At 39.3% G+C, this 26,732-nt stretch overlaps 1 protein-coding gene across 1 annotated transcript; it reads right to left on the minus strand.

Moving 5' to 3' along the window:
- On the minus strand, positions 1–26,732 carry HNRNPLL (heterogeneous nuclear ribonucleoprotein L like). Its single transcript, XM_015620906.3, has 13 exons — positions 26,426–26,732; positions 18,040–18,158; positions 17,689–17,926; positions 14,294–14,379; positions 12,377–12,473; positions 12,196–12,268; positions 8,207–8,278; positions 6,682–6,899; positions 6,377–6,498; positions 5,543–5,744; positions 4,618–4,675; positions 4,406–4,504; positions 1–3,272 (listed from the first exon to the last, which is right to left on the minus strand). The coding sequence occupies exons 1-13, from the start codon at positions 26,627–26,629 to the stop codon at positions 3,217–3,219; spliced, it is 1,644 nt and encodes a 547-aa protein (XP_015476392.1). The 5' UTR covers positions 26,630–26,732; the 3' UTR covers positions 1–3,216.

The raw sequence follows: 26,732 nt of genomic DNA on the forward strand, positions 1-26,732 counted from the left end.
AAGGAGCAAGTTGCATTTAATTACAACAAAAGGGTTTCAGCCAGTAACAAGCCAGCTTGCCCCAAACATTATCCCTTTCTAAAAGACAGACTTAGTGACACCACATCCAGCTGTATCATTCCTTTCATAAAGCAGGACACCCAAATACATCCTCCATGGTTTCTTTTAAATCTTCTTTCATCACCCTAGCAATGCACTCTATCTTGCTGTGGTGGTATAGAAAGTCAAAAAACAACTCTTCACACTTCTTGCATGTAAGGAAAAATAAATATAAACAAGAATTAAGAGTATAATGAGAAGAGGAACATATCTCCACCTCAATACATCTTTACTCCCAATGAAAGGTGATCAATTGGAAAAACAAACAAAACATCACCAACAAAACAAAAGGCGGGACAGACATGAAGATATTACATTGTGAATGACAGCTGCTTACCAGCAGGGAATGTGCATTGCAGTGTCCAATGTTTTGCTTGTGTGACTTATGCAAAAGAGACAGGAAAAAATCCCCTGCATTAAGAGACCATGAAGTTTAATTTTAATCTAACAACTATGGTGATACCACTGCCAAATGAGAGACAAACTTCACTCACTCCCTCTGGAGCAACTAATTCCCCACCTGCCCCATTGTTTGGGCTCTGTTCTAAGGAGCAGGACTAAAGGTGAACACAGACCTTGTGTGTGGAAGAAGACCTACTTCATTCTTTCCTGAGGACAAGCATCCACTCTGGTAGGCCCAAGAGAAAACATTATTTTCTTTTAACAGCAAAGCACCAACAAGGAATCTTTCCTGTTCTCATGAACACATGAATAAGGTGATTATTTTGTGGAGAAAAAAGCTTGCACAATTCTTCAGTCTCCTCTCTTTTCTGCCCCACATGGCACAGGCTACTCATTTTGCATATGGGCCATCCAGCTGCTATCAAGTCCTATATGATATACCCAGAACCATGCTCCATTTGATCTGGGAAGAGACAGGAAAGATGCCTTTCACCTGAACATCTTAGGCACTGAATGCTGTGATCCACTGAGGACACAAAAACATTAAAGTGCATTTCTTTTTCTTTTCTTTTTTTTTTTTTTTTTTTAAAGATGAAACCTGAATGTTTTACAGGTCACTCATCCCACACTGCAATTTGAAAACAGACTGTTTTTAATGCTCAACTACAAATGACTTCTGGAACTACACCAATACAACCAAGCAATGGAAATTATGACAGGAGAAACAGATTTCCACAGAACATTTAAGTTGGTAAAAGAGAAATGAGAGACTGGGAGAGATCTTTTACAGGTAAAACACTAAGCAGCAAAGAGCATTTCACTAGCAGCAAGATATGGCACGTGGACTTCTGTGCTGGAGCTGTCTGGAAGCAATTTCTGGGGAAAGAGCACTGAGGCTGAAAGAGTCTCAGCAGTGCCCCTAAAATGCAAGTCTCTTTGCCACCTCACAGACAGGAGGCTGGGATTATTCCAAACCCTGTGCTGAAAGAGCTGCCAAAAAGCAGCTGGTTTCAGTTCCCAGTTCAGACATATTAAAAGCCTGATGTGAATACTTAAAACACTCATTACCTGAAGCATGAACAAAATGGAGGTAGACAGGGCAAAAATAAGTCATTGTTGACAAGAAAACCTGAAGGACATTTGACACATTTTACCTTGTATGATAAGGAATATTTGCCTTGAAATTATGGGGGAATGGGGAAAATCCAGTCTGTACTGAAAGATGTGCAATGCCCACAGCCTGTAAACATCCTACAACATAACCTGTCAAGGACAAGCACTCTGCACAAATCATCTTGCATAAAGGATGGATATAGATAAAATCCATAAAGACAGAACAAAGAACTTGTCAGATAAAGCATAAACTAGCTGATAAAGTAACTTCTCTGCAGTGACTAAGAACAGAACTGGAAGGGGCCCTCAACAATCCACTGCAAATTCAGAAAGGGGAACACACACAGAGTCTAGGACAACAGCTCCCAGACTCCACTGCTTGGATTTCCATTTGTGGGGGTTTAGCCCAAATAAGACACAACTGCAGTTCCAGAAGACAGGTTTCAAAGTACTGGGCCAGGACAAATCATCTTCTCCAAAGTGAAAGATTTCTCACCACTGTGATTTCACACAACATAATCAGTTACTTTACCTGAATTCCACTGAGATTACCTCAGCTTAAGCTACAGACCAGCCAAGACTATTCACCCAATTAATTCCTCCATGGTCATAATAGATGTTTAAGATAAATCAGACAGAAGAAAACATTAAATTAACTGTCCAACTACAAAAGGATATGGTGGGGGCTTTCTTTTTCTTTTAATTGTTTTTACCACCCTGGTTTTTGTTGCAGTCCACGTTGCCACCACCCACCACAGCTTTTACCATTTAGTATGTCATAACCACTGCTTTAAAAAAAGAGTCAAAAGGATATGTTAAACACCAAAGATTTAAGTTTAAATCATGGAAAATGAGGATGAACACATTGATACAGGCTTGCAATTTTAATTTTTAAAAGGCCCCTATGGTGGGACTAGCTGTAGATGGCATCATGCTAATGCAAATGGAAAATAGTTTTTTTTTAAAAAAAAACAAAAACCAAAAAACCCCACTTTAAATAAGTATGAAATCATACCATACACGTGTACATATTTAATAATTTTCTATGTTAGCTCTGTTTGAACTATAAATCAAGTTTATACTACTAAAAGTTCAGTATGTGCAACATTAACCAAATCAAAGCATTTTATAAATACAAGCTTCTTTTTAGTATTGCAACATACTTCACTACTTAACATACTGAAAAACAAGTTCTACATTTAAAATTCTGCTGTAATAGTTCTATATGCCAATTAAGACTACAAATGGAAAAATACTTGCTAATCTTTAACATTTTGAAAATGCAAATATATTTCTTTTTTTGAAAAGAAACAATCTTGTTTATCCTACTGGTGCTTCTTTAGACATTTGAAGATACTACACTAACAAAATACAAACTTTGTAGTAAGCTTACAACATGTACTTCTCAGAGGCAAAAATAAAAAAAAATCTGGTTTGTATTTATGAAGGAACATCCATTTATTATAAAACAAGATAAAAGATATTAGAATTAAGTTGAAACAAGGCAACATTAGAACAACCACTTTAGAGCTTTGTGAACGAAGTGTAGTTTTTAACTTGCAAATCCGAGTGAAAGTAGCTCTTAACATGCTGTCCTCTTCTCTATAAATGGGATGAAGTAGAGAAGCAAAGCTTCAAGGTGTAAGGGTTGGAGCCATCTGTAAGGAGACAACACAGAACACACCGTGGGCACAGCTCTCCTGCTGATCCACCTTCCATAACCTGGCAAGTTCACCAGTTCTGTCTATTTCACACTCACACCTCCACCGGGGTTTGCCTTTTTCACATTGAAAGAGAAAGCTTTTCTGCTGTTACCACCTCTACAAACTGAGATAAAACTGAAATTGTGAACAGTGTGCTTTCCATACTATCTTCAAAAATATCCTGCCTCCATTATTAAGAAGGTGGACCAAAGGTGTGGGAGGAATAGAAAATATTTAAACTGTTAACACTTCACAGGGGGACAAACTCGTAACAGTTAGGTGAAAGTAGTTTAAAATAATATTAGACACTGGCCTGGATTCAAAATTATGTCTGGGTACACCTGGAAGAATTCCATTTAATCCAGTAAACTGTCTTAATTGTTCAGTGCAGATCTGGCCTATTGTGTACTTGTTTAGCAGGTGATCTCACCCCACTCTATTCTTGCTAGTTTGGAGCTAAATTCAGCTTGGCTTCACAATTTCTGCTTTCAAAGGGAACATGCCACAGGAGCAGTAAATTGAGAGCAATGAGCTGAGTAATTTAAAGAATCCTCTGTTCAAGACATTGCAGACTTCTCTATATTGTGAAAGAATCATAGAAGGGGTTGGTTGGAAGGGATCATCTCATTGGATCATCCAGTTCCAACCTCCTGCCATATGGCAGGGATGTCACACACTAAACCAGGTTGCTCTGAGCCCCATCCAGCCTGGCCTTGAATACTTCCAGGGATGGGGCATCCACAGCTTCTCTGGGAAACCTGTGCCAGTGCCTCACCACCCTCACAGTCAAGAACATCCTCCTAACATCTAAAACCTAAATCTCTCTTAGTTTAAAACCCTTACTCCTTGTTCTACCACTATTTGCCCATATCAAAAGTCACTCTCCCTCTTTTTTACAAGCCTGCTTTACTGGAAGGCCACTGTGAGGTCATCTTGGAGCCTCCTTTTCTCCAGGATAAACAGCCTCAGCTCTCTCAGCCTTTTCTAACAAGAGAGGTGCTCCAGCCCTCCGATATATTTTGTGGCTACCAAAATCCTAAAGTCCTTTTCCACAGAAATAAAAATAATTCAGCAGTAAGATTACTTACTTGGGACTCTTATCTGGTAGTGATTAAGTACAGTGAGAGCTTCCACTGCATCTGTCTTACATTCCCATTCCAACAGACCAGACAGTGTTTTGGCAGAAGCTGTCAAAAGGAGAAATAAAAATGGGAAGGGGATCAGTAAGGTCTCCTGAGAGCACATACTCAGATCAAAACTGCAATCAAGTAACTTCTCAAACTGGTCAAGTTTTACTTACGTTTTGGATCAAACACTTTGTATTTAATAAAGCTGAGAACTTCATGATCCTCACATAACTGTCACAAAAATAAAATAAGAGGTAAAACTCCAGCAAAAGTGCACATAAACAAATTTGCAAAAATTCCAAGTTCCTGGATGAAACACACGAAAAGCAAGATTCTGACCTTTTAAGAGAGTTTGCAAGAATTTATGGCAAATAATTTTAGAAATATGTTTAGATTGGTAACTCCTTAGAACACTATTCTGTAGTATGTAAAACAAGGCTCCTGTATCTGTGATATCACTGCTATCTCCAAAAACATATTTAAATAATAACAAATTCTACTTTTTGACATTCCTGCTCCAATACAGTAGCTCTGAAGTTGTACATACAAAGACACCACTTGGGAACCAGAGTTCCCTTTCAGACAGATCTGGAAAAATATATTTAATTGAACTGAAAAAGAACTCACTGAACTGCCAATCTTACCACTGCCTCCACTTAAAGAGGCCCAGTATTGCATGTTTTAAGCATCCAGAGTTCATTTAGGATACAGCTGTGCCAAGGGTCCCAGGTGTATGCTTGTCTCCATTCCAAAACATCCTAACAGTCATTACAAGGAGTCAGTAAATCCTTTGTGAGTTGTAGTCCTAACTTCCATGTATTTGGCTTTGTGTCTTTTCCCTTTCCTCCAAAAACCCCCCACATTAAGCTCCTCCACTTTATTTTCAAGATTTTTTTTTTTTTTAAGTATGACTAAAATTGAGACAGTAGCTCTAGAATTGAACATATCCAGGAGGGCTACAAAAAAGTGTTTTAAGGAACAGCTCTCTTCCAGTGGCTCTGCTATAACCCTCCCAGTTACTTGTTTTTAAAAGCAGCACCATAAAAAGCCAGGACAGAGCTCAGAAAGTGCTGGATGTCAGCCACTCCAAGTGCCTACCTTTACAAATGTTTCCTCAGTCACACACAGGGGAACATTGTAATAATGCAGCACACAGGAGGGTGGTTGGATGATGTTCTTGGATGCCTGGCCAGCACTGGTGAAGCGATTGTTCTTACTCATGGCAAAATCCTTGTAACTACTCGTGCCATCCTCCAGTTCAAATATCTGGCTTGGAACTACTGAGTGCTGCTTGGAAACACTGGAATTTAAGGATAAAGTTTCTTAAATAATTAAGGCTATCATATTTTTGCAGATTATTATCTTACTAGAAAAGAGCTGATGTTTCTTTATAACAATTTGAAATAAATACAGTAAGAACAGGATGAGTTGGATTTGACACTTCCCTTAAAAAAATGCAGAAAGAATGGATAAGACACATTAGGGAATACAGTTTATTAGTGGCCAATCCACGTAATGACAATATGCGTTGTGAATGTAAATAAATAAAATTATAAATAGTAATAAATCTTAGAGTGGTTGGGGTTGAAAGAGACCTGATCTCCTTCCAACCCCGCTGCCATGGGCAGGAACAGCCTCTACTAGAGCAGGTTGCTCAAATCCTCATCCAACCTGGCCTTCAATACTTCCAGGGATGGGGCACCCTCAGCTTCTCTGGGCAATCTGTACCAATGCCTCACCATCCTCACAGTAAAGAATTTCTTCCTTATATCTAACCTAAATTCACCCTCCTTCAGCTGAAAGCCAAAATAAACACTGGTAAATTGGAAATCATAACTCCAATGATGACAACAGAGTAATGTGACATTGTCCCTTTGAAACCTCATTCCATCTGCCCACTGGTGGACTATTAATCTGATAAAACATATTTACCAGACATTGAGTCTCTTTCCAAATAACTTGACATTATTGAGATGTGTGACTGCTCTTTCTACAGCGTATTCATCACCCATTTCAACCAGTGCTGTGCCTGGAATAGTCTTCATAAATTTCACCTAAGATAGATAAGGTAAAAAAAAATACATTGCAACAAAGAGCTCAACCAATAGTTTTATAAAACATTAGGATATATCTTTAGACAATCTCAGACAGGCTTTTTCCAAAGTAGTTGGCTTTGGAAGCTCAGACAAGCTTTTTCTGTATAGTAGTTTCCAAGTTTCTGATAAATTATGCCTTACCTTCTCAATGTTTCCATACAAGCAGAAGAGGTTGAATACCCTTGAACAGTTCATCTTGAGCTGATGCAACCCACTAACCATGACAACTGACCCAGAAGGATTTCCACCGTGCATGTAAGAGGAGGACGCCTGTGGCAATGGATAAGCAACAAGTTCTGGAGTGTCCCGAGATCCCATACGGTACCGGCTTGGCAAGGGCAACAAAGGTCCATGGGAGCCTAAGGAGAGGAGAGACCATGTTTTTATGTTGTTTGAAATAACTTTCACAAAGTAATCATGCATCAAAGCCCACACAGATAATGCATATTTAAAGAAGGGGCAGAAGGTTATGGCAATTGCTGAAAAAAGATATTACAGTAATTACAAAAATCATTAATCATTATCTTCCCTGCAGCGTGCAAAGTATTTGAACATAAATGTATCAGAGAAAATAATTAAAATCAACATTCTGAAATATTCCCATCTAGTAACAGAGCTACATGACACCAAGAAAGAATATTACAGAGTTGGGAAAACAAACCAAAAGGAGTGAGACAGAGGTCAGGAGATGACACAGTTCTTTTTCCCAGAGACATGAGATTAAATCAGAAGCCTGTCTTTCTACAAAATGCTCATTTGGAAGAAACAGGAATACTTAAACCCCCATACAAATGCAAAATGAAGTGGTACTACTTTCCACTATAGATAAAGTGACAAGTTTCACTGAAATAGACAATTTCTTTTTTTTTTTTAATTTTTTTTTAGTGGAAGGATATATCAGAAGAATGAAAAAAGAAGATCACAGAATCAAGGCGGTACTTGGAAATTCTGGGGATTCAAAGAACCTTTGGAAGGAGTAGGTAGGATGTCAATCTACATTGCAAAATACCAAAAATACCTTTGCAAAGAAAGAGGCAAGCCAAACCACATTGCACCTGAGAGGTGAGAGAGTAAATACCTAGGAAAGTCACACGTGAGGGGGGACATTTGTTTCTCCACCCTGAGGTCTTTGCTCAGCACATGAAAATGACAGCAGGTCTTGCCTTACAGAGAGCACTGGTAACAAACATAGCACTTTATAGAGCTGATTCCAAAACATCATTTCTCTACAGACACATAGCTGTACCTTTTCTGAATCAGCTAAATTAGAAGTGCCAATACCAACAATTCATAGCTTTGCATGCAAAGACATCAGAGCTCTCTGTTGTACCAAACCATTGACTACGCTATGTTGCCATTTTCTAGAAGAAAACTGCTTTCCCAATCCAGATATCATTTTCTACCCATTGCCAGAGTGATGGCAACTGAAAGAAAACTTTCTTCCAAGGAATAAACCTGTAGAGCTGAATGCTTTGGGTGACAGGAAGAGGTGAGGCAATAGTGCACATGGATTTCACTGAACCAGTGGTGTTTCAGAAGGCAGACTGACAGCAGACTGACAGAACTGCTCATGCTGAAGGGAATCACAGCTAAGCATTGATTAAATATTTAGAATTCCACAGAGCATGTAAGAAATCATAACCAGCTGTCATCCCATGTTACTTACCATAGCCATCATGTCTAAAGGATGATGGGTGCTCTCCCAAAATAGCTTGTCTCTGTCGGCCCTTCCCTCTGTCTAACGTGGGAAGGGAAAGAAACCAGTTTAGTATGCACAACCAGGCACTTGATTACTCCAGTTAAGACACAAAGCTTCTAGTTAAGAAGTGAAAAAGTATTTTGAGTCCTTGTTAATTTTATAAACAATTTCTCATTCACTCTATGTCTAAAAACACAAGCTGTAGCCCTGGGACACCAAAATTAAAAGACTGCCATCTGTATAACAAATTGCACTTAAGTTGATTTGGGGCAGTGGCCAATGAGGAGATGCAGACATTTAAGGTTTATGGAGATACCAAATAGTTCTCCTAAACAGACACCACACATTAGTATAGAAAACACCAATACAGCAGGATTTACCCATGTGTCTCTTAAAACAAATTTGAAATGCAGTACTTTTGAAAGACAGTACCTGAATCATAATATTAGCTTCAACAGCAACACATTTTCAAAGTGGGCTTCTTTCAAGAAGTTTCAGCATAAGCCAACAACAACCTGTATTACATGGTTTCATAATCAGTAAACAGAGAGCATTACATATGTGTACATATATATTTACAGAACACCTACTGATTTATGGGCGTGCTGAAAGGATTGTACATTGTGGCATTATCAGCAGCACATAACAGTTCAACTGAGGGAAAGTATCACTGAGTAATGCACTTGAACAACAGTCAATCCTTTAAGAAAACCCAGTTCTCTAGGATATAAAGTTAAGCAAGGGGTCTACATTAATGGAAGGAAGCAATGCCTCACAGCTAAAGCTGTATTTTCCAATCAGATCCATGCTGCACAACAAAAAAAATCTAAACTTCTAAATCTAAAAAAAAAAAAAAAACCACATTGAAAAGATGGGGCAAAGCATTTATCAATTTACAACAATTCTCAGGATATTTAAGTATGACTGCTGAAAATAGTAACTCCAGCCCAATGCAGTTGGAGGTATTTTCCCCAAAAAACAGCAACTATTTGATTACACAACAGTGGTAGATGAAAACACATGTGGCCCTTTCTGCTCACGACTTTGAGGCCAGGTTCCAAGTCAGATATTTACTTTGGCAGTAAAATCTGAAGAGAGAGCAGTCCTGAACACTTTCAAATATATAGAAGAAAGACTGCTGTTGTCAGGTTTATTTTTCCACTCCCTTTTCAGGGTAACAGCTCCAGTTCTTGGCTCTAGAAAGCAAATGAGCAGTCAGATCAAGTATTTTGAGCATTTAAACTGTATGCAGTAATCATCTTTCAGAAAAATCAGTTTTGTAATTCCAATCTGTGGAACTAAATACTTTGAAACTGTCCACAGTAAAATATAGTCAAGAATGACATTCTTCAAATAAAGAACTCTGTGAGGAAAGTTTGACAAATATTTCCTCCTGATGGTGGTGCAAGTCTCTCCTTGCCCTATGCTTGTTCCTTCCTTGAACAAAGCCCTGGATTGTGCCAGTAAAATACTTGTGTAAACAAGCATTGAAACACGAGAACTGACATGTGTTAAAAATAATTCTGAAAGGAAAGGTTCTTTATAATCTTGTTTAAGCTTGGGTTCCTTGATTTTTAGTTTTGTTTTTACATCAGGTCCTTGAATCGCTGAGCAAGCTGGTATTACCACCAAAAGAAATGCTCCAAACTACAGCTTGAAATTTCTGGCTAAAGTCAAGTAGAATACTAAGTCAGGTGGGTTTTTCATTCAATCTAATGCAATACGAGTTCACAGCAGCAGGCACTTGCTAGGATGCTTACTTTACTGGAGAAAGATTATGGGAAATTTATTACCATAAAGAACTAGAAACAGTTCTTTAAAACAGATCATTAGTAAAATGCATTTCCTTCCTAACATTTGAAAGGCAGGTGTGAAATTCTGAAAGGATTTATTGGCATGACTGACCTTGGAATGAAATTCCTTTGGGATAAGATCTTTGCTGCAGTGAGAACCCTACAGCTCAGATCACACTATGTTCAAAACCCAAATAATGCTGTTGCAAGAGTAAGTTGAAGGACAAATACATAAACTCTTTCCAAAAAAAACCCAACAAAAACAACAACTCTTGGATTACTTTATGGGCAAAACTGCTCTAGATGCCTGTTTCTCAAGTACATTTCACTGTTCATTCATGAATTTATATTCCCATTGTCCACATAAATGGATGTGGATCATAGTAAATGAAAAATCATGCTACATACAATATGTAATGAGATAGATAGATAGATAGATAGATAGATAGATAGATAGAAAGAATACAAGTCTACCTTTTTTTTCCTCTTATGTGTAGTAGGGTGCTTATGTATAGAGAATAGAGACTAATAGAAGAAAAACAAGAGGAGGGTTCTTGAAAAGAGCAAGCCACACCTATCCTAAGTTTTTCATTTTCCACTGTTTGCTCAAGTTTGGGGAAGTTTTAGTTCATACAGTCATACCCCTCTGCAGACCAATTACATAATGCATTTAGATGCACAGTGTTACAAGTCAGCCTCCAAACACTGCAATGATCAAAAGATACAAGGGTCAAATTAATCCTTTCAATATTTCAAATTCAAGCCTTTAGATTTTTTTTTTTGTCCTTGAGTTTCTCCAGAATCCCTTTTTTTTGACTCAAGAATTTGAGAAAAAATTTGAATCCCGATACAAATTGTCATAATCTACAAGCTGCAACCAATACTGTAGCTCCCTTGTTAACTTTTTACAAGAACTTCATTTTGAAAAGCCAAGCCCTAAGTTTTTAGTTGTACAACAGTTTCACAAGCCCAGTGTCTCTGCAGAATTACTGTGGAAATGCAAATCTCTTGAGACAGCCAAAGCCCTGGTTCTCATGTAGCCTTTGATAAGTAGATATTCTATCTTGGTCACATTGTCTTCACTTTTCTAACTTTACATTGAACACATTATTGTACATAGGTTACTGAACACTGCACTCAATAGTTACAGATTTTTGGTTATTTTTAAATAAACACTTTACATGAATTAGGCTAGACAGCAGTTTGACTGTACATATATAATCATAGTTTCCACTGACATGAGTTAAGCTCTGAGAATTTTTACAGCTGAGTAGTTAAGAGACAGTATGCCTGTACCAATTATGAATCTCCCTATTTTATTACTGAAGTATAGCTATGGGGACTTCTTGGTATTGCACTGCTCAGTTCCAACTATCTGCATATAAGGATTGAACTTCCCTACTACTAAACAATATTTACACTGTTAAGTCTGAATGCAACTCTCACATACAGCAAGTAATAACAAGATTACAACATCAGTGATATCAACAAGAGGTTCTTAATTTTGGAGTTTCTCGATTTTTCACTGGTAATTTTAAGGGAAATAAGATCAGCATACATACAAACTTGAACAGAATGGGTACAGTCTATCATGTTATTCATCCCACACAAATCTGAAGTACTGAAAATGTCCTCCTTTACAAACTTGTGGTGGTGGTGCATGCAGTATGCAGACAAGGTGAACTGCAAGTCTGAGGTTTTTCAGAGGGTTTTTTTGTTTGTTTGGGGTTTTATTTTGCTGATGCCGATGTGGTGCATGATGAAGTGTAGAGTCAGCCTGCTGAAGTCCTCTATCCTTCTTAATGCCTTGTCCAACATAGGGGAAAAGAGTCCTTTCGAAGGAGAAGCAGTGTGCAAGTTTGTAGCTTATAAGGAATAGTCTGTGCCAGGTTTCCTCTCCTCCAAAGAGAGAGAGCTGCTTGGAGAAATGCAAGTCCTTGAGAACTGCGAAGGTGCTTGGAGGTGTGGGCTCCTTGTTGCACTAAGTGGCTCAAGCACACGGCAGTAGGGGGCACTAGGGCTCAGGGTTAATTCCCTGCCGTGGCACAGCCTCCAGCAGCACTGGCCTGCTTTGGAAGGACTGTTGCCACACAGCCTGACCACGTGTGAAGGGCTGGCATTAGTACAGTCAAACAGCTACAGTGAGAATGGATCAGAACCTACCTCGGCGGCCCAGATATGGCTTAGTGTAGTCCCAACTATCGTTGTCATTCCTAATGACATTAAGTCGAGTTGGCTGTTCAAATAAAGTAAAAGTGAAAGAGGTTAAGCCTTGACTATATGAGTTTTTGGGTTTGTTTTTTTTTTTTTTTAGTAAAATTAAAAGAGAAGGTCCAAGCATTACCCTTGCATATTCAATTTTTAGTGTGCAGCATCCTGCATAGATATCTGCTCCATTGAGCGCAGCCTTCGCCTTCTGGGCACAAAACACTGATTCAAACATACACATCATGTTAAGGATCTTTTTCCCCAGGTGTCTCATTCACATCCCTTTTATGTGATAGGGCTTTACTTTGAAAGCCTGCAGGTATTTTACTAATGTACACACTACAAGAACTCCACACAGACTTATCACAGTCGTTACTTTAAAGCACAAAGAAGTAAGTGTACACCCTTTTTAGCTCATTAGCCAAAAAATCTCACTTAACTAAAAGAGAGACTTTGAGTGAACAAATATTGATCTTGCCTCAAAAAAATACAACAGGCAGATGCATGTACCAGGCTCCAACACCTAAATTATTTCATATGCTCCCCATGCTCCAAGATTAGTTCTGTGATTAACAGAAAAATGTGCCAGAGCCTTGGCACATCACAACCCATGATCTCACCCATACTCAGCAATATATGGTGTCAGAAAGCCTGAACTTTGCAGCAGAACAGACCTTTTGCACCATGTCTTGATATAATTTAATGACATTTTAGAAGAAGTCCAAAACAACAGAATGTGCCTTGGTTTTACCACATTCCTGCAGTCCAGCTTCTTCCAAAGTGACACAGGTTCACTGTGGGACTTAAAAATTAGGAAAGTTAAGCTTTCCAGACCTGCAAGAAACTAACACTGGCCTGAACTGCAGAAGTAATGGGTACTTCAAGGAGCATTTAAATTAGAGTAAATTTTTTAACTTTTCAGAAAAGATTTCTTGAAGCTCATTTTCCTTGCCTCCCCCAACTGTTCCCTTGCTGCTGCATTACTTCATTTGTATTTGTGAGTTTTCTTTCAGTTGCTGGCTGGTTTTATTTTCAATAAAAGGCATGTTACAGAATCTACTTCAAGGGACATATGGATGATCATTTCTAGGTGTGTGCAGGACCCTCCCCACAACTTCCTTAATCTCTCATAAGATGAAGAATAACCCCTAACTGTAAAAGTCATCTGATCCTGACAATTCAATTTGTGACAAACACATACAGTAAGTCAAATTATTGTCTGTTAGGACACATGGTTTAAGTTTTCTACATATATGAATAGCAATTAGTTTGATTTAATAGAAATTAGGTAGTTCCCTTTGCCTGGAAAATCATCAATACAACCATCACATTGGCAGCATCTGAAATCACAAAGTAATTCCAAATAATTTGGCAAATTTTGTCCAGATAACAGTTTAAAAATGGATGTTAATAAAGCTTTAGGAAGAGGGCTGTCAGTTAAGGCCTAATCATATCAGACTTTTGGCTTCACAAACCACAGCAACACACAACAATTCTGAACATTCAAGCCAAGAACAACTTAGTGCTGCAAACAGAATAAACAGTAGGATAATAGAGCAGGGAATTTCTTCAACATATAATGCCCAAGAATCAAGGTCAAGGATGGCCTTTGCTTTATAAAGTCAAAATAGTAAGGCAAGCAGTGCATACTGGGACTATTTTACAGAGTCTGAAGAAGACAAACTGCACCTCTGCAATCCCTTACCCATTTGTTGAGTATCAACACAGGCAGAAGCTATGAAACTTTTGTGTATAAAGGGTTGTCAAATCTATGACACAATTCATGTCTGCAATTATTAGGCCTGAGGGAATATAAACATGGTTATCAACCACTGTTGACAATGCCATTTTCCTACAAAGGTGAAATGTGTAAGTACTACTTTGTCTTACAGACATACAAAAATTAGAAGTTACCATGTCTTAGACAGAAATTAAGAAATAATTTCTCAAAATAATGTGTTATCTTTCTAACATTTGCATGTTAAACCTATCTGGAGTCAAGAACCTACAGCAAAAAAAATCCCAAAATAAAAATCACACTCAAAAAGGATATTCAACCATGGCTTGTATTCCATTTCTCTTGAATATAACAATGCGCTGGACTTTCCCAACAGGGTTGCACACAGTGTACAAAACATCCTAAGAAAGAAGAAAAAAAAATTTAGTCAGATATGAAATTCCAATCACTTTTGGTCCTCAGAACATTTTCTTGCAGTGGCATTTAAATGCCAAGGAACAAAGAAAAGGCTTGTTAACTTTCCATTCATTATTTTCCCCTCTACAATTAATACATTGATGATTAGCATTTTTATGGATCAATATACTACAGGCAATCAAATCTGCAAAACAGGAAAAGACTTCTGTAAGAAGTACTCAAGTAAATACTGGTTTAACAAGTACCTTCAACTATGTTAAAACCCAGTAAATGCATCCATGGATCAAGCTCTGCTACCTTGCAAGCATTGCCCTGCAGTAGTTCTACCACAGCAGAGAGACAAAGTGACCCTTGTTACCCATTTCATAAGATTCCAGCAGCTGAGTTCATGTTTTTTTTCAGAGAGAAACCAGGAACAGATGAAAATGTAAACTTAGATAGCTCATCAAAAAGAGAATTTCAACAGTTTCCATTCACCTGAAGCATGTGGGTGCTATGCTCCTTCCTTTTTTTTTATCTAAATCGAACCTCCAAAATAATCATTCCAAGATCTTGGTGTACATCCTCAGGTTTATTTCGGGGTCAAGAGGGAGAAGTGGCAAAGGAAGTAGGTATAATATTTATTATTATGTTTTGTAGAGTAGAGGAGCAATTGGGAGGCAAAGGAGTAGGGGGCATGTGGATTTCTTAAAACTAAAACAAACACAGCCCACACCACCTGAACTCATAAAAAATAAGACCTGTGAGATCATTTACAGCACTCTTGGCAGCACAAGGCTGCCCTCCATCTCTGTTTGTGAGAAAAGATTCCTAGAAACTTTCTAGCTCCAGGTGACATTCATTTTCATATGACTTTCCTTTCACAATTTGTCCCTCAAAAAATTCCTTCACAGCCACTTAATTAAAACAAAAGAAAATTGTCTTTCAAAACATAAGCTCTACTCAAAACCCCAATAGTGTCATTAGCCAGCAGTCACACAGATGGATTTCTAAATTATGTTTCATAATTCAGCTATTTAATATTACCAAATCTATCAAGTGGTTCACAAGACACAGTAATGAAGGCTGTTTATTAAAAAATTAAGCACTGGCATTATATACATACTAAAATGTGGTAATTCAATTGCCAAGGTACACCACACCTTCGTCATGCAGGAACAGAAGGTTTAGAAGTGAGAATTACGAGGTATGACTAAACAGACAGCAATGACTGCAGCAGCACCAGTCAATTTGGGAAAGTCTCTTTGAACAGACAAATCCCTGACAAAGTTCTGCCCCCAGGTAAGAAAACAAGGAAATGAACTTTAAAGACCTGTATATGACATCTCAGGCAAAGCTTTTCAAAACACCAGCACCCCCTATCACGTAAGGGAGAAAAGCAACTAGTTAATATGCCCTTCTTGCCCTTGTTGTTACATCCCTCAAAAAATAAAAAAAAAAAAGAATTCTATGAGAGAAGCTAGTTCCACAATTGCAATGCAGGAAACAGGCTGCAGCAAAATTTTAGAACAATTTTGCTTCTGCCACAAGATGTCTTTGAACAGATCAATTTCTCTCTTTAAAAACTCTATCTTGTTTTTAAAGTAAAGGTCTTAAAAACTTTACAACAGTTCACTGCAGTTATTCAAAGTTGCCACTTAAAACTGGTTACAATTTTTCATCTATTTTTTCTGTCTGTAGATCAAATTTAAGAAGTGTTGAAGAGGAAGTAGTAGTATTTGGCTTCGTGTCTTTTTTTCTTTTTTGAGGGGAAAGGGTGTTTGGTTCAGTTTTTTTTTTTTTTTCTTTTGATGGGGGTGGGTTTTTTAATATGCAGACTTTACCTAAAGCATTCTGTTTTTAACCCACTGGGCAAGCACAAAATTTGTATTTTTCTCACTACATTTTTTGCTGTTATGGGTACAGCTGCTCTCCCCAGTTGCTGTGACTACGCTGCCTTCAATGACCTCTGCTGCTTGCCAGCAATTCTGGAAATCTGCCTGCTTCTAGCACTCATTTGTATATGCTAAAGAAACAGCTGGGGGCAGTGGGAAGGAGGAGGTTGGGGAGGGGGGGTGGTGTTTGTTTTTAAAAGGGAGCTACTGTGCCAGAGGCTTCATCCTCAGAATTCCCATGGAACTCTCCTAGCAGGCTTCTGCTCCCAGTTTTTTCAAGCATCCACCTTCAACTCAGCAGCTCACGCAAGGCAAATTTAAAATGCATGAATGAAAGAGAGTTTACAAAATTGGTATTGCAGTCATGTGCAAAGAATACTTGAACTCAGTCAGTGCATTTGTTCACACAGCTCAGAGCAGGTTTGTTTTTAAACACCAAAAAGCAACTCACACCACGGCTGCTTTTCTATAAAGGAAATTGACAGGAGAAAGAAAATTCATCATTCACTGATGAATCAACAGACAAAAAGCTATCGATACTCACAAGACAGTGAAGCAGAAAGCAAGATGTGGAACTGACTACATGAGGTAATTTCAGGAATACTAAGCTGTCAAATGAGTCAATTTCCTCTCATAATACACAGCACATTAAATAAAACTTAATGCTTGCATAAAGTTACTTGGTTCCACACCCCAAACACTTAGATTGATCCATACCATCCTACATCCCTAAGAAGAAATGATTCATACTTGTATCATAGTACACAATTTAATTTTTTTTCTGAAATATTTATATATATTTATTTTTATATATTTAAATATATTTATATATTTATGAAATTTAAATTCTACTATAAAATCTTCTATGAAAAATATAAGCAATTAATGCATGATAAAACATAAATTTTTAAATAACAACAACAAAAAACCCCAAACCTATATCTTAAAAAACCATGTACACATGTCATTAATAAATGGCAATAAATTAGGATACAAGTGTATAAATGACAATGAATAACTTGAAATAGTAAAAGGGAAAATATGTTGGCCCAAATAAAAGTGAAGAAGATTCCATCAAACTGGAACTGATCATCAGAAGATAAAGGTTTCACCTTTCCACAAAGGAAACACTTTAGAAGGACTGCAATAAAATAACCCTTCCCTACTGGAAAAATTACTTGCTCTTTAAACATACACCACTCAGAGCCTAAATATCAATCTTGATGCTGTGGCAACACATTTGGAAATATTCCAGAAGCATGCAGCAACATTTCAAAATCCTCACTTCCGAAATCTTCAAATGTATTGCAAAACACCTGTGCTAGACTGAATCATCTTGAAAAACCTTTATTTAAGAACATGTGTGTTACCTATGTGAAGACACAAAAAAGAAATAAAAATAAATAAGACAAAACCTACCACTGTGATTGGGTAGAGAGGATTCTGAATTGACAGCAAGAGAACTTTATTCCCACCAGATGGGTCATCAGTGTTCCCTGGCCGAGTGATTCTCTTGCTTGTGGAGTAGTTGAAGAAGGCCTGCTGCCCAGCAATGTACACAGGTTCATCTGCTGCAAATGTCACACATTTCTTTGCACTCTCCACGTTTTCAAACTCCACCAGAGCCTGGCGCTTGAACGGCATCATCATGACATAGCTGGTGAGGGAAACATCACACTGAGGTTTCCTGCTCACTCAAAACAAATCCCAGCTCCCATAATTGTCATTTATGAAATGTTTTTTTCCAAACAATTCCTAACAAAGACATACCATATGGTTCCAAACTTCTCAAGAGCTTCCACAAGATCTGCTTCCACGACAGATTCACACAGCCCTCGGACATGGACGACAGGAGAAACAGAGACTTTGTGATGACTTCCCCCGGCATCCTAGCAACAAAATGACATTTTAAAATTCAACACAGAGCAAGGAACACTCCTATCATTAACTAAAATAAATACTTGGTAGACAGTACACTAGGTCCTGAAGCAGCCATCTAAATGCACAATCTAAGCATGTGTTAAATAATTTAACTTTTCTTTCCAAATGGATTGCCAAGTTCGGTTCTTGAAGTCTACTTAAAATAAAAAGCTTTTCAGATTTAATTAATCTGTTTGCACACACAGGATTTTTTTTTTATTAAAAAAAGGCAGGCATTTAACACTGATTGAGTTGCAGGAGGTCTTACACACACCCTATTCATTAGGAGGATAAAAAAAAATTAGGACACGTCCAACAGCTAAAATATTTCTGACACTGCTTGCTGATGCCAGTATGTTTTTGAGACAGGCTGGGAGAATAAAAAAGCAAGAACAAATGAGGGCCATCTGTAAACTGAATGCAAATTGAGTATTTTTCCAATGCTCCACAATGCAAGAAAATGCCAGCTTCCAGATTATGGTTGAAATAAACCCAACCTCCCTTTTAATTCTGAACGCACATTTTTAAAAACTCCCTATTTCTGTACATATGGGGCTCTGTCCACCCCAAGGCTGACTACTATTCATGGATGCAGACGTCATGCATTAGCACACAGAATGCCCACCATAAATATTTTTCAGAGGTACTTTCAGACAGGCTCAGTTCTGTGCAACTGTAGAATTTGGGTTGGAATCAGCTCATCTTTCCATGAAAACCCTGAAATAAGGCTGAAATCTACTTTGGATATTCTAGGACATGGAGGGGAAAAAAAACAAACAAAAAAAGAAAATAAAAGAAGAAGAATGCAAGCCAATAATGAGAGATGATCAAAAAAAGATTAGAGATAATAAAGGGCACACTAAAATATACTGCAAATACCCAGCAGCAAATTTCATATTTGTAACAGCAGTGTGAAGTTGATGTATTCAAATTTATTAAGTACATCAGTGTGTTCCATCTAACAGATCAAGTCTTGTTGATTTTTTATTTTTTCTTAAACAGCAGCACAATCTTCTGGAACTTGAGAGAGATTCTCATTTGTAGCACAAAGGAGCATTGAGCTCCAATAATTAAGCAACCACAATGATTGGTACTACTGTTAGACATTCCTCTCTTCTCTGTCCATTTGAACTACAGATGCCAGGAAAAAACACATTCCAGATAACTACAAATTGAGTCTTGTTTGTTTAACTCCTGTGTTCCACATACAGTTGTCACTAAACAATTACAGATTTTATTTAAATCGAGGATTTGACCATTCTGTTTGAATCAAAAGCCAGCACTTCAGGCTTCCTCAGATGTCAGAACAATCTGCTGTGTAATATTTTAAGCTTACCTTACATTTTATTTGTTTGCAGTACTAAAGCATTTTAAGTGACAGCACATTTCTTTGAATAAGAAATGCAGCAATGCTGGGAAAACACCACTGGTGATATTTGCATAAGTTACCTTGTATCCTGAATCAATCAGCTCGGGTGTATGGCAGGTGCGGTGATCAAAGTAGTCGCAAAAGATTAATACTTTGAACTGCAAATGCTTAGGTAATTGCAGAAGGAACAGAACTACAGAGAGATTTTATTTTCAGCTCATATGGTCTTAACCTACATACACACTTTTCAAAGCTGAAAAAAGCACGTGAGGAAATCTTCAAGAGAAAACTAACAAAAACTACCACTTTTTCCTGCAAACCCTATTACTCCAAGGTGTTGAGATATCATGCGCCTTTATTTACAGTCTACAGAACAATCAAAAACAATTACATAAATTATTCATTGCCCTGCATACTTGCTACTATATTAAAATCCCAGTTAGTGCCAGGGGGATGCATTTCCTTTTTGGTTTAATACTCTTGAGAAATCCCATCTAATAATATTTCTGTCTAATCACATGGTGAATACAAGCAATGATTTGCTCATTGAAGCAGTCTCACCACAAGGAACAGTTACTAGCTACGTAATACTTGCTACTCACTACCTTTTTGAACTAATATCTCCATAAATCACATAAAGCTTTTCAGAGAATGGGTACTCAGAAAAGTATTTCGCTCTTCCTCCCCTTCCCAGCTCAAATGTCTGGTTTAGTTTCAGTTCATGTTTCTTTGTTATGCACATCCCTTTGTACTTTTATCTAACAGCAGGTATTTGCAAGAAACAGATCTTTCTAAAAGTGCAAATTCTCTCAAAAATTAAGACTTTCACATTTGCATCTTCAAATCCATTATCCATGAGTTACATGAACACGTACAGTTGTCTGCACTTCTGCAGAATATCAACAAATACAAATTTTGCTTTCTGTTGTCATTAAAGCAAAATTTGGCTTTCCAATCCAAATTTCCTTCTCCCAAGTCATGATACAGAAAGTGTTCTTTTAGCAAGGTTTAGCAAGAGATTTAGAAAGAAACAAAAATTGTCATTACAGTAACCTGCACAGAAGCTCGAGAAGGAATAAAATGGAATAAAAAACCCCAAAAAACTCCCCCAAAACAAACAACAGAAGAACCCACCCACCCCCCCCAAAAAAAACCTCAAACACAAACAAGTGATAGCTCAGCCACCTGCCATGAACCTAAGGACTTACCTACAGAGAATTTCAGAACCACTTTTATATACATAAAACCACAGAGGTGGCCATATCAGAGGGTCTCTGCTTTACTCCAAATAGTTTCTAGCAAGCAGCAGTGAAGGGCACAGGATAAGAATCAAGTACAAACCAGTCCTGAGCCAGGAAGCCTCAAACTAACATTCAGAGAGCATATGGGTTGGTGAAAGATGGGGACACATGCCACAGAAATATATTTTGGTGCAAGAAAAGTCTTCACAAAGGGCAGACACACATATTATTGTCAAACAGGTTTTGCAGCTACAAAGCTGCAGTATCAAGCAAATCTAGAATGACCCTGGATTTCCTCTAGGAGAAATAAAACCACCAGACCACATGAAAAATCAAACCTGTCTGCAGAGTGTAAAGCACACAGCTAAGGTCAGAACATTCACAGCTCATCCAACTGCTACTGGAATTTCTCCCCAGAGATAAACAATGCAAGATTTTGACCAAGATCTCACAGCCACTGTATCTTAAAAGCTACATGTGCTACAGTTGGCACACAGACAAAGGTTATATCAAAGCATCTGCTCACGCACTAACAACCACCAGTATTTCTCTGCCTACAAAGGAGTCTTTCAGTAATTCAGCTCCCACCAGAGCACAAAGCCCCATGCAAAACTCCAACACCACACTTGCACTCCCCACCAAAGCCAGGAGAGCAGAGTAGCCAATGTTACAGCTGCATCATTAATATATATATATATATATTTCTTAAGGGGGCTTGAAAGCTCAATAATAATTGAAGAATCATTAGGCTGGAGAGAAAATGCAGTTAATTTAAATAGATAATGGAACAGACTTCCTGCTCAAGACCAGTAACAAGGACAGAAAAGGTTTTCCTCAAGAAAGAAACCAGGAGCATAAAAATGATTACCCTGAAACAAAGCTGAGGCAGTAGAAGCACTGACATATCCAAGCAGATGAAGCTCAAACAAGTGACTTCACATACCTAAGACTGCAACAGAAGCAGCTTCAAAGAACGGCTGTGGCATTTTACATCCATTTTTTGGTGACCTACATACCTCTAAACAACATTTAAAACATATCAATGATTTCTTGCCAACTAACTACAGCTTGCCATTCCAAAAAGGAAGAAAGTCATCACGGGCTGCAGGACAATGCCTCTCTTGCTCATCAATTCCAGATTAGAATTTTCTCACCAAGTGTTTGCACAAAAGTGTGTCCTTTATCCTTTCTCCAGTCAGATACCTTTCAGCCAGTATACTCACTTTAGTCCTATTAATTTGTACTACCTTTTTTTGAGCATCTGCTTCTTTCTTTTCACTATTTGCCTCCTCCATCTCTCTTTTTTCCCTTACTGCAAAAAGATGGCACTTCTTCATATTCCCTCTGCCAAGTACCTAAATATACTCGTATTTAGTTTCTCACCATTCAGATTATCTTATTCACTCTCAACTTTCTCCTCTCTCTGCAACCCTCTTAACTGGTCTGAAATTTGTTTTACAGATACAACAGAGCTGGTGGTGAGTGGGGGGAAGTGTCTCAGAAGAACCAAGCAGACAAGACAAAGTTAAGGCTCCATAGCAGTGGAAGAATGAATCAGTTTTATATATCCTGGATTTGTGCTTTTTTTATTGTTGCTGGTTGGTTTAGGGGCCTAGGGGGCAGGGCTACACAGAAGAAAGGGGTTAATATTAATCACACCCCATACATCACATTTGGATGAGTTTAGGTATCACTTCTTTTTCATTAATGCATCTCTACCACTGTGTCCTTTCAATGATTTCAACTGCTACAAAAAGTGTATCTGCACTATGACTCCTTCTATTTGACCTGAAATGGTCAGGTATTTGGACCATATGATTGTCCCAAGTCCCTTCCAACTGAAACAGTCTATTCTATTTTCCTCTCTGCTCATGACAATCTGAATATCCTTAAAATATGTTAAAAAATATATATTTAAATAAATAAATAAAATAACCAAGCAAACACCATCCCAAAACAAAACCCTACACAACACATCATCAGGAGATTTGGCCTGAGATACTGGAAGAACCAGCCTGAGGGTAATGTTTTGGTTTGGGTTTTTTTTGAAGGAGGACAAAGGAGGGAAGATTATTTACATTTACTCGAGAGCAGCTTCTAGGATGGGCTTCATTTAAGACATGGACAAGTCACTGCAAAATAGGTCAAGATCTGAACTCATTGCATTTAGCTGCTGTTATCACACTGCCTGTGTTAGACACGAAGCAATTGAGTTACAAGGAGAGCTGCTTTCCATTTAGCACCCAGGAACTTTCAAGAGAGTGGCTGAGAAGCTGCAAGATCACAGCCCTGTTTTACCCTGCAGCAGCTGATAACTCTGTGTATTTAGACACCACATCTCACCTTCCCCAACCGTAGGAACAGGGATAATAGATCTTCCCAACTTCACAACAATGCTTAGGAATAGGTATCTCAGAGACAGTGAGGGAAGTGGATGCTATAGGTTGTATAAATGACATTAATCCATAAAACTGACATTTAAGGGAGGGAGAGGGGATGGAGCTGAAAGGTCCTCAAAATTCCCTTAAACACAGCTCTCAGCCCACATTATCCCAGTGTCCTGACCCTCTGCTACACTGCAATTCTGATTCCTCTGACAGGGCTTCACCACCACTCAACACTGCTTTTGTAAAGGTCATTTTTCCAAATCACACTCTTTCCCACTGAATACTCTGCAGGAACACATCCTGCTCTTTCCCTGGTCAACATCCTGGTCTGTTCCTGGCCCTCCTTGCTCCTCAGCCTGGAGATGAGCCATGAAGGAGAGGGTACACCTCTGGCTTATGAGAAGTGTCCACACAAGTGGGAAACAGAGGAAAATGAAGAGCAAAACAAATGTCGGTTTCCCTCTGGATCTCACATAGAGATTTCTAGGCACTCTTCTCAAAAAATCAAACCAAAACAAACCCCACAACAACAAAAGACACCAACCAAAACAAACAAACAAAAAAGAAAAAAATAAATAAAAATAGAGGCATGAAGGGCTTCTTCAGCTGAATGCAACAATCCCAGAACAGGAAACTGCCACAATAATAAATACAGCCCAGGAAGGTGACCCCACCAACCTGCCAGAGGAGTCCTAGCACAAAAGAGCTTTTATACAAGGGCATATAATCCATATGAGTGTACAGTTCCTGATATTCCAGGCCATATGTGAGGGAAAAATACATTAAAAAAAAAATTTAAAAAAAGAAAAATCATAAAGCTTTCAGACTCCTATCACTCTTTACTCTGATCATTCATTTCTTATCATAATTTCACCATAATTTTCCATTTCTCCTCCTAATTCCCCATTAGCTATGGATCCTCCTACTTTATTCTTCTGCTCTCTTCTGAGCAATCCAGGATACTTACACTTCTTCCCTCCTCTCAGCCTACCTTCATCTTGTATGTCTGAACCACATACAACTTTTATAAGCTGAGAACATTTCCCTGCAGAGGAACGAGTAAGATATGTCACAGAATAAATAAATTTCCTGCACATTTTTGTATCTGTTAGAGAAAAAAACATGAAAATTCACATTCACTAACTCTGCTTAACAGAAGCAGGTATTTAGCTATTAAAAGCTTCACATAAAATTACTAACAAAAGCACTCAGTCATTCACTTTTCATATCTCCATTTGATGTTAGCTTATGCTTAAGAAACCAGTTTGATCTCCAGCATCAAGACAACTTCTGCCTCTCCAACAGTGAATCTGTGAATACAATTTTGCCAATAAATTGTCAATGACACTGCCACTGATACAACCAGTTGCTGAAAACCCCTCATGTTCTCAAGTTGCTACACATTTGTTTCAGTTTCTTCACTCACAAGCCTCAGCACATGTCATACTTGAGATCGAAAAGGTGAAGTTACATACCCCATGATCTCCTTACCATGAAAGGTAAACTTGGATAAACTGAGACATCATGAAGATGCTCTGAGCCAGAGCCCAGAAAGAAGGAAGAGAAATATAAGAACTAGTTGATTTCATAAAAGTACTGCAGAAAAGAAGAAAGGCAAAAGCCAAATATCCTTTCTACTTGAAACACTCACTGCATGGCATTCAGCTCTCCTACATGACAAACTCTCCAGATAACTTAAGCAAGTATAACAATTTCTTTCAGCACTGGCCTTTAAGACAGAGCACATTACTAAATCTTGACTGCAACAAAGATGATGCTCTGTCACAAGAAACTTGAGAGTTAAAACACTTCTCTCCGGAAATTTATTTTGTTACAGTTTATCAGGAAACTTTTGTAATAATGTGCTGGTTTGGGCTGCGGTAATATTGATTTTCTCCATAGCAGTATGGGTTATATTTTGGATACATGCTCAAAACAGTGCTGTTAGTACAGAAGTTTTCCTTCCTGCTGAGCAAGAATCAAGGCTTTCTCTGCTCCTCCTAAGGCTCTACATGTGAGCACAGCCAAGAGAGTGACCCCAAGTGACCTAAAGGATATCCCAAACCCTATGAAACCAGCATATAAAATGGGGAAAGAAGGCAGAGCAGGATTTTCCTCTCCTGCACCCTTTTCATTCTCTCCCCCATGAGCACGGGCAGGAGCCAGCTGTGCATTGCTTGGTTGCAGGAGAGGGTTAAACGAGGACAATAAATTTAGCAGGCACCTTCTCTATCAATAGATTTAGCTTCTGGAGAAACGGTAACAGCAAATGCTCCCTCATTAACTCATCCCAGTGATAAGCAAGTTCATTTCAACAAATCACAAAACGGGTATTCCAAATTTCAAGCTTTGACATTAAATCAATGTTTTCTTGATTTGGCTTATTCAAGTAAGAAACAGAAAGAGCCATCAAGGAGAAAAATGGTTGTAATCAGATACACAACTAGTTAGATAAAGAATCAAGCAGTAACAGAAAAGTCTCGTTAGCTCAAATTTATGGGTCAAGGACTGCCTTGATAGTTAGATGCAAATTCACGAGGAAAAGGTACGTAGTTAAAAAAAAAAAAAAAAAAAAGTGAACCATCGTGCTCATAGCAGTGTGAGGGAGGGAAGGAGAAAGCAGAATTAGAAATTAATTTTAAAAGGAGGCAGTGGTTTACGATCAGCCTGATCGCCGTATGGTTCCAGACACAAAGGTAGAACGGAGGCTGAAAGAAACCCTCGGCCGCGGTTTCAGCCCCCGCCGCCACCCCCCCGCTCGGTGTTTCTATAGTTACGCTCAGCAACAGGGCCGGCACAAAACTTGCAATGGCGATATCCCGAAAGGCACACAGCTGCCCGCGGAACAGCGGCAATCCGAGAGCTCCCAGACCCACATCGCTCTCACCCCTCCATCCCTCAGGCTGCAGGCTCAGCCCATGCCCGAGGGCGGTGAGGAACAAGCGCACGCCTGCGGCGGGGAGCGCGGAGCGCAGCAAGGACCCGGCCCAGAGCCCCCGCCATTCCCACCCCGCCGGAAGCGCCTCCATGCCTGGGAAGCGGGCAGAGGGCCCCGACCCCGGAAAGGCCTCGTGGCCGTGGGAAGCCCCCCGCCCCTCCCCGAGCACGGCCCCCCTGCCCGGGGAGCAGCGGCGGGGGCGGTCGCGGCCTCGCCCGCGGGAGGGGCGGGGCGGGCCCCCTCCCCCCGCCGGCAGCCTGAGGGGAGCCGCCCCCCTGCCAGCCGGCCCCGGGTCCCTCACCCCGCCCGAGAAGCCGCCGCCGCTGCGCGACGCTGGGGGTTTGTCCCGCCGGCCCTCGCTCTCCTCCGCGCCGCTGTACTCGATCTCGCCTTCCTCGGCAGCCGCGCTGGGCTTCAGCCGCTTGGCCTGGCTCTCGTAGGCGCCGTCCTCCTCCTCCTCCTCCTCTTCCTCCTCGTACCGCTCTCCGGACGACGGCGACGACATGTCCGCGGGAGCGAAGGGGCAGCCGGCGGGAGAAGCGACGCGGGAGCAGGGACGAAACCGGCGGCGGCACTGAGCCCGAGCGATGCTCTGCGCCCCGGCCCCC

Source organism: Parus major, chromosome 3 (genome assembly GCF_001522545.3).
Source record: "Parus major isolate Abel chromosome 3, Parus_major1.1, whole genome shotgun sequence".
NCBI classification, from domain to species: domain Eukaryota; kingdom Metazoa; phylum Chordata; class Aves; order Passeriformes; family Paridae; genus Parus; species Parus major.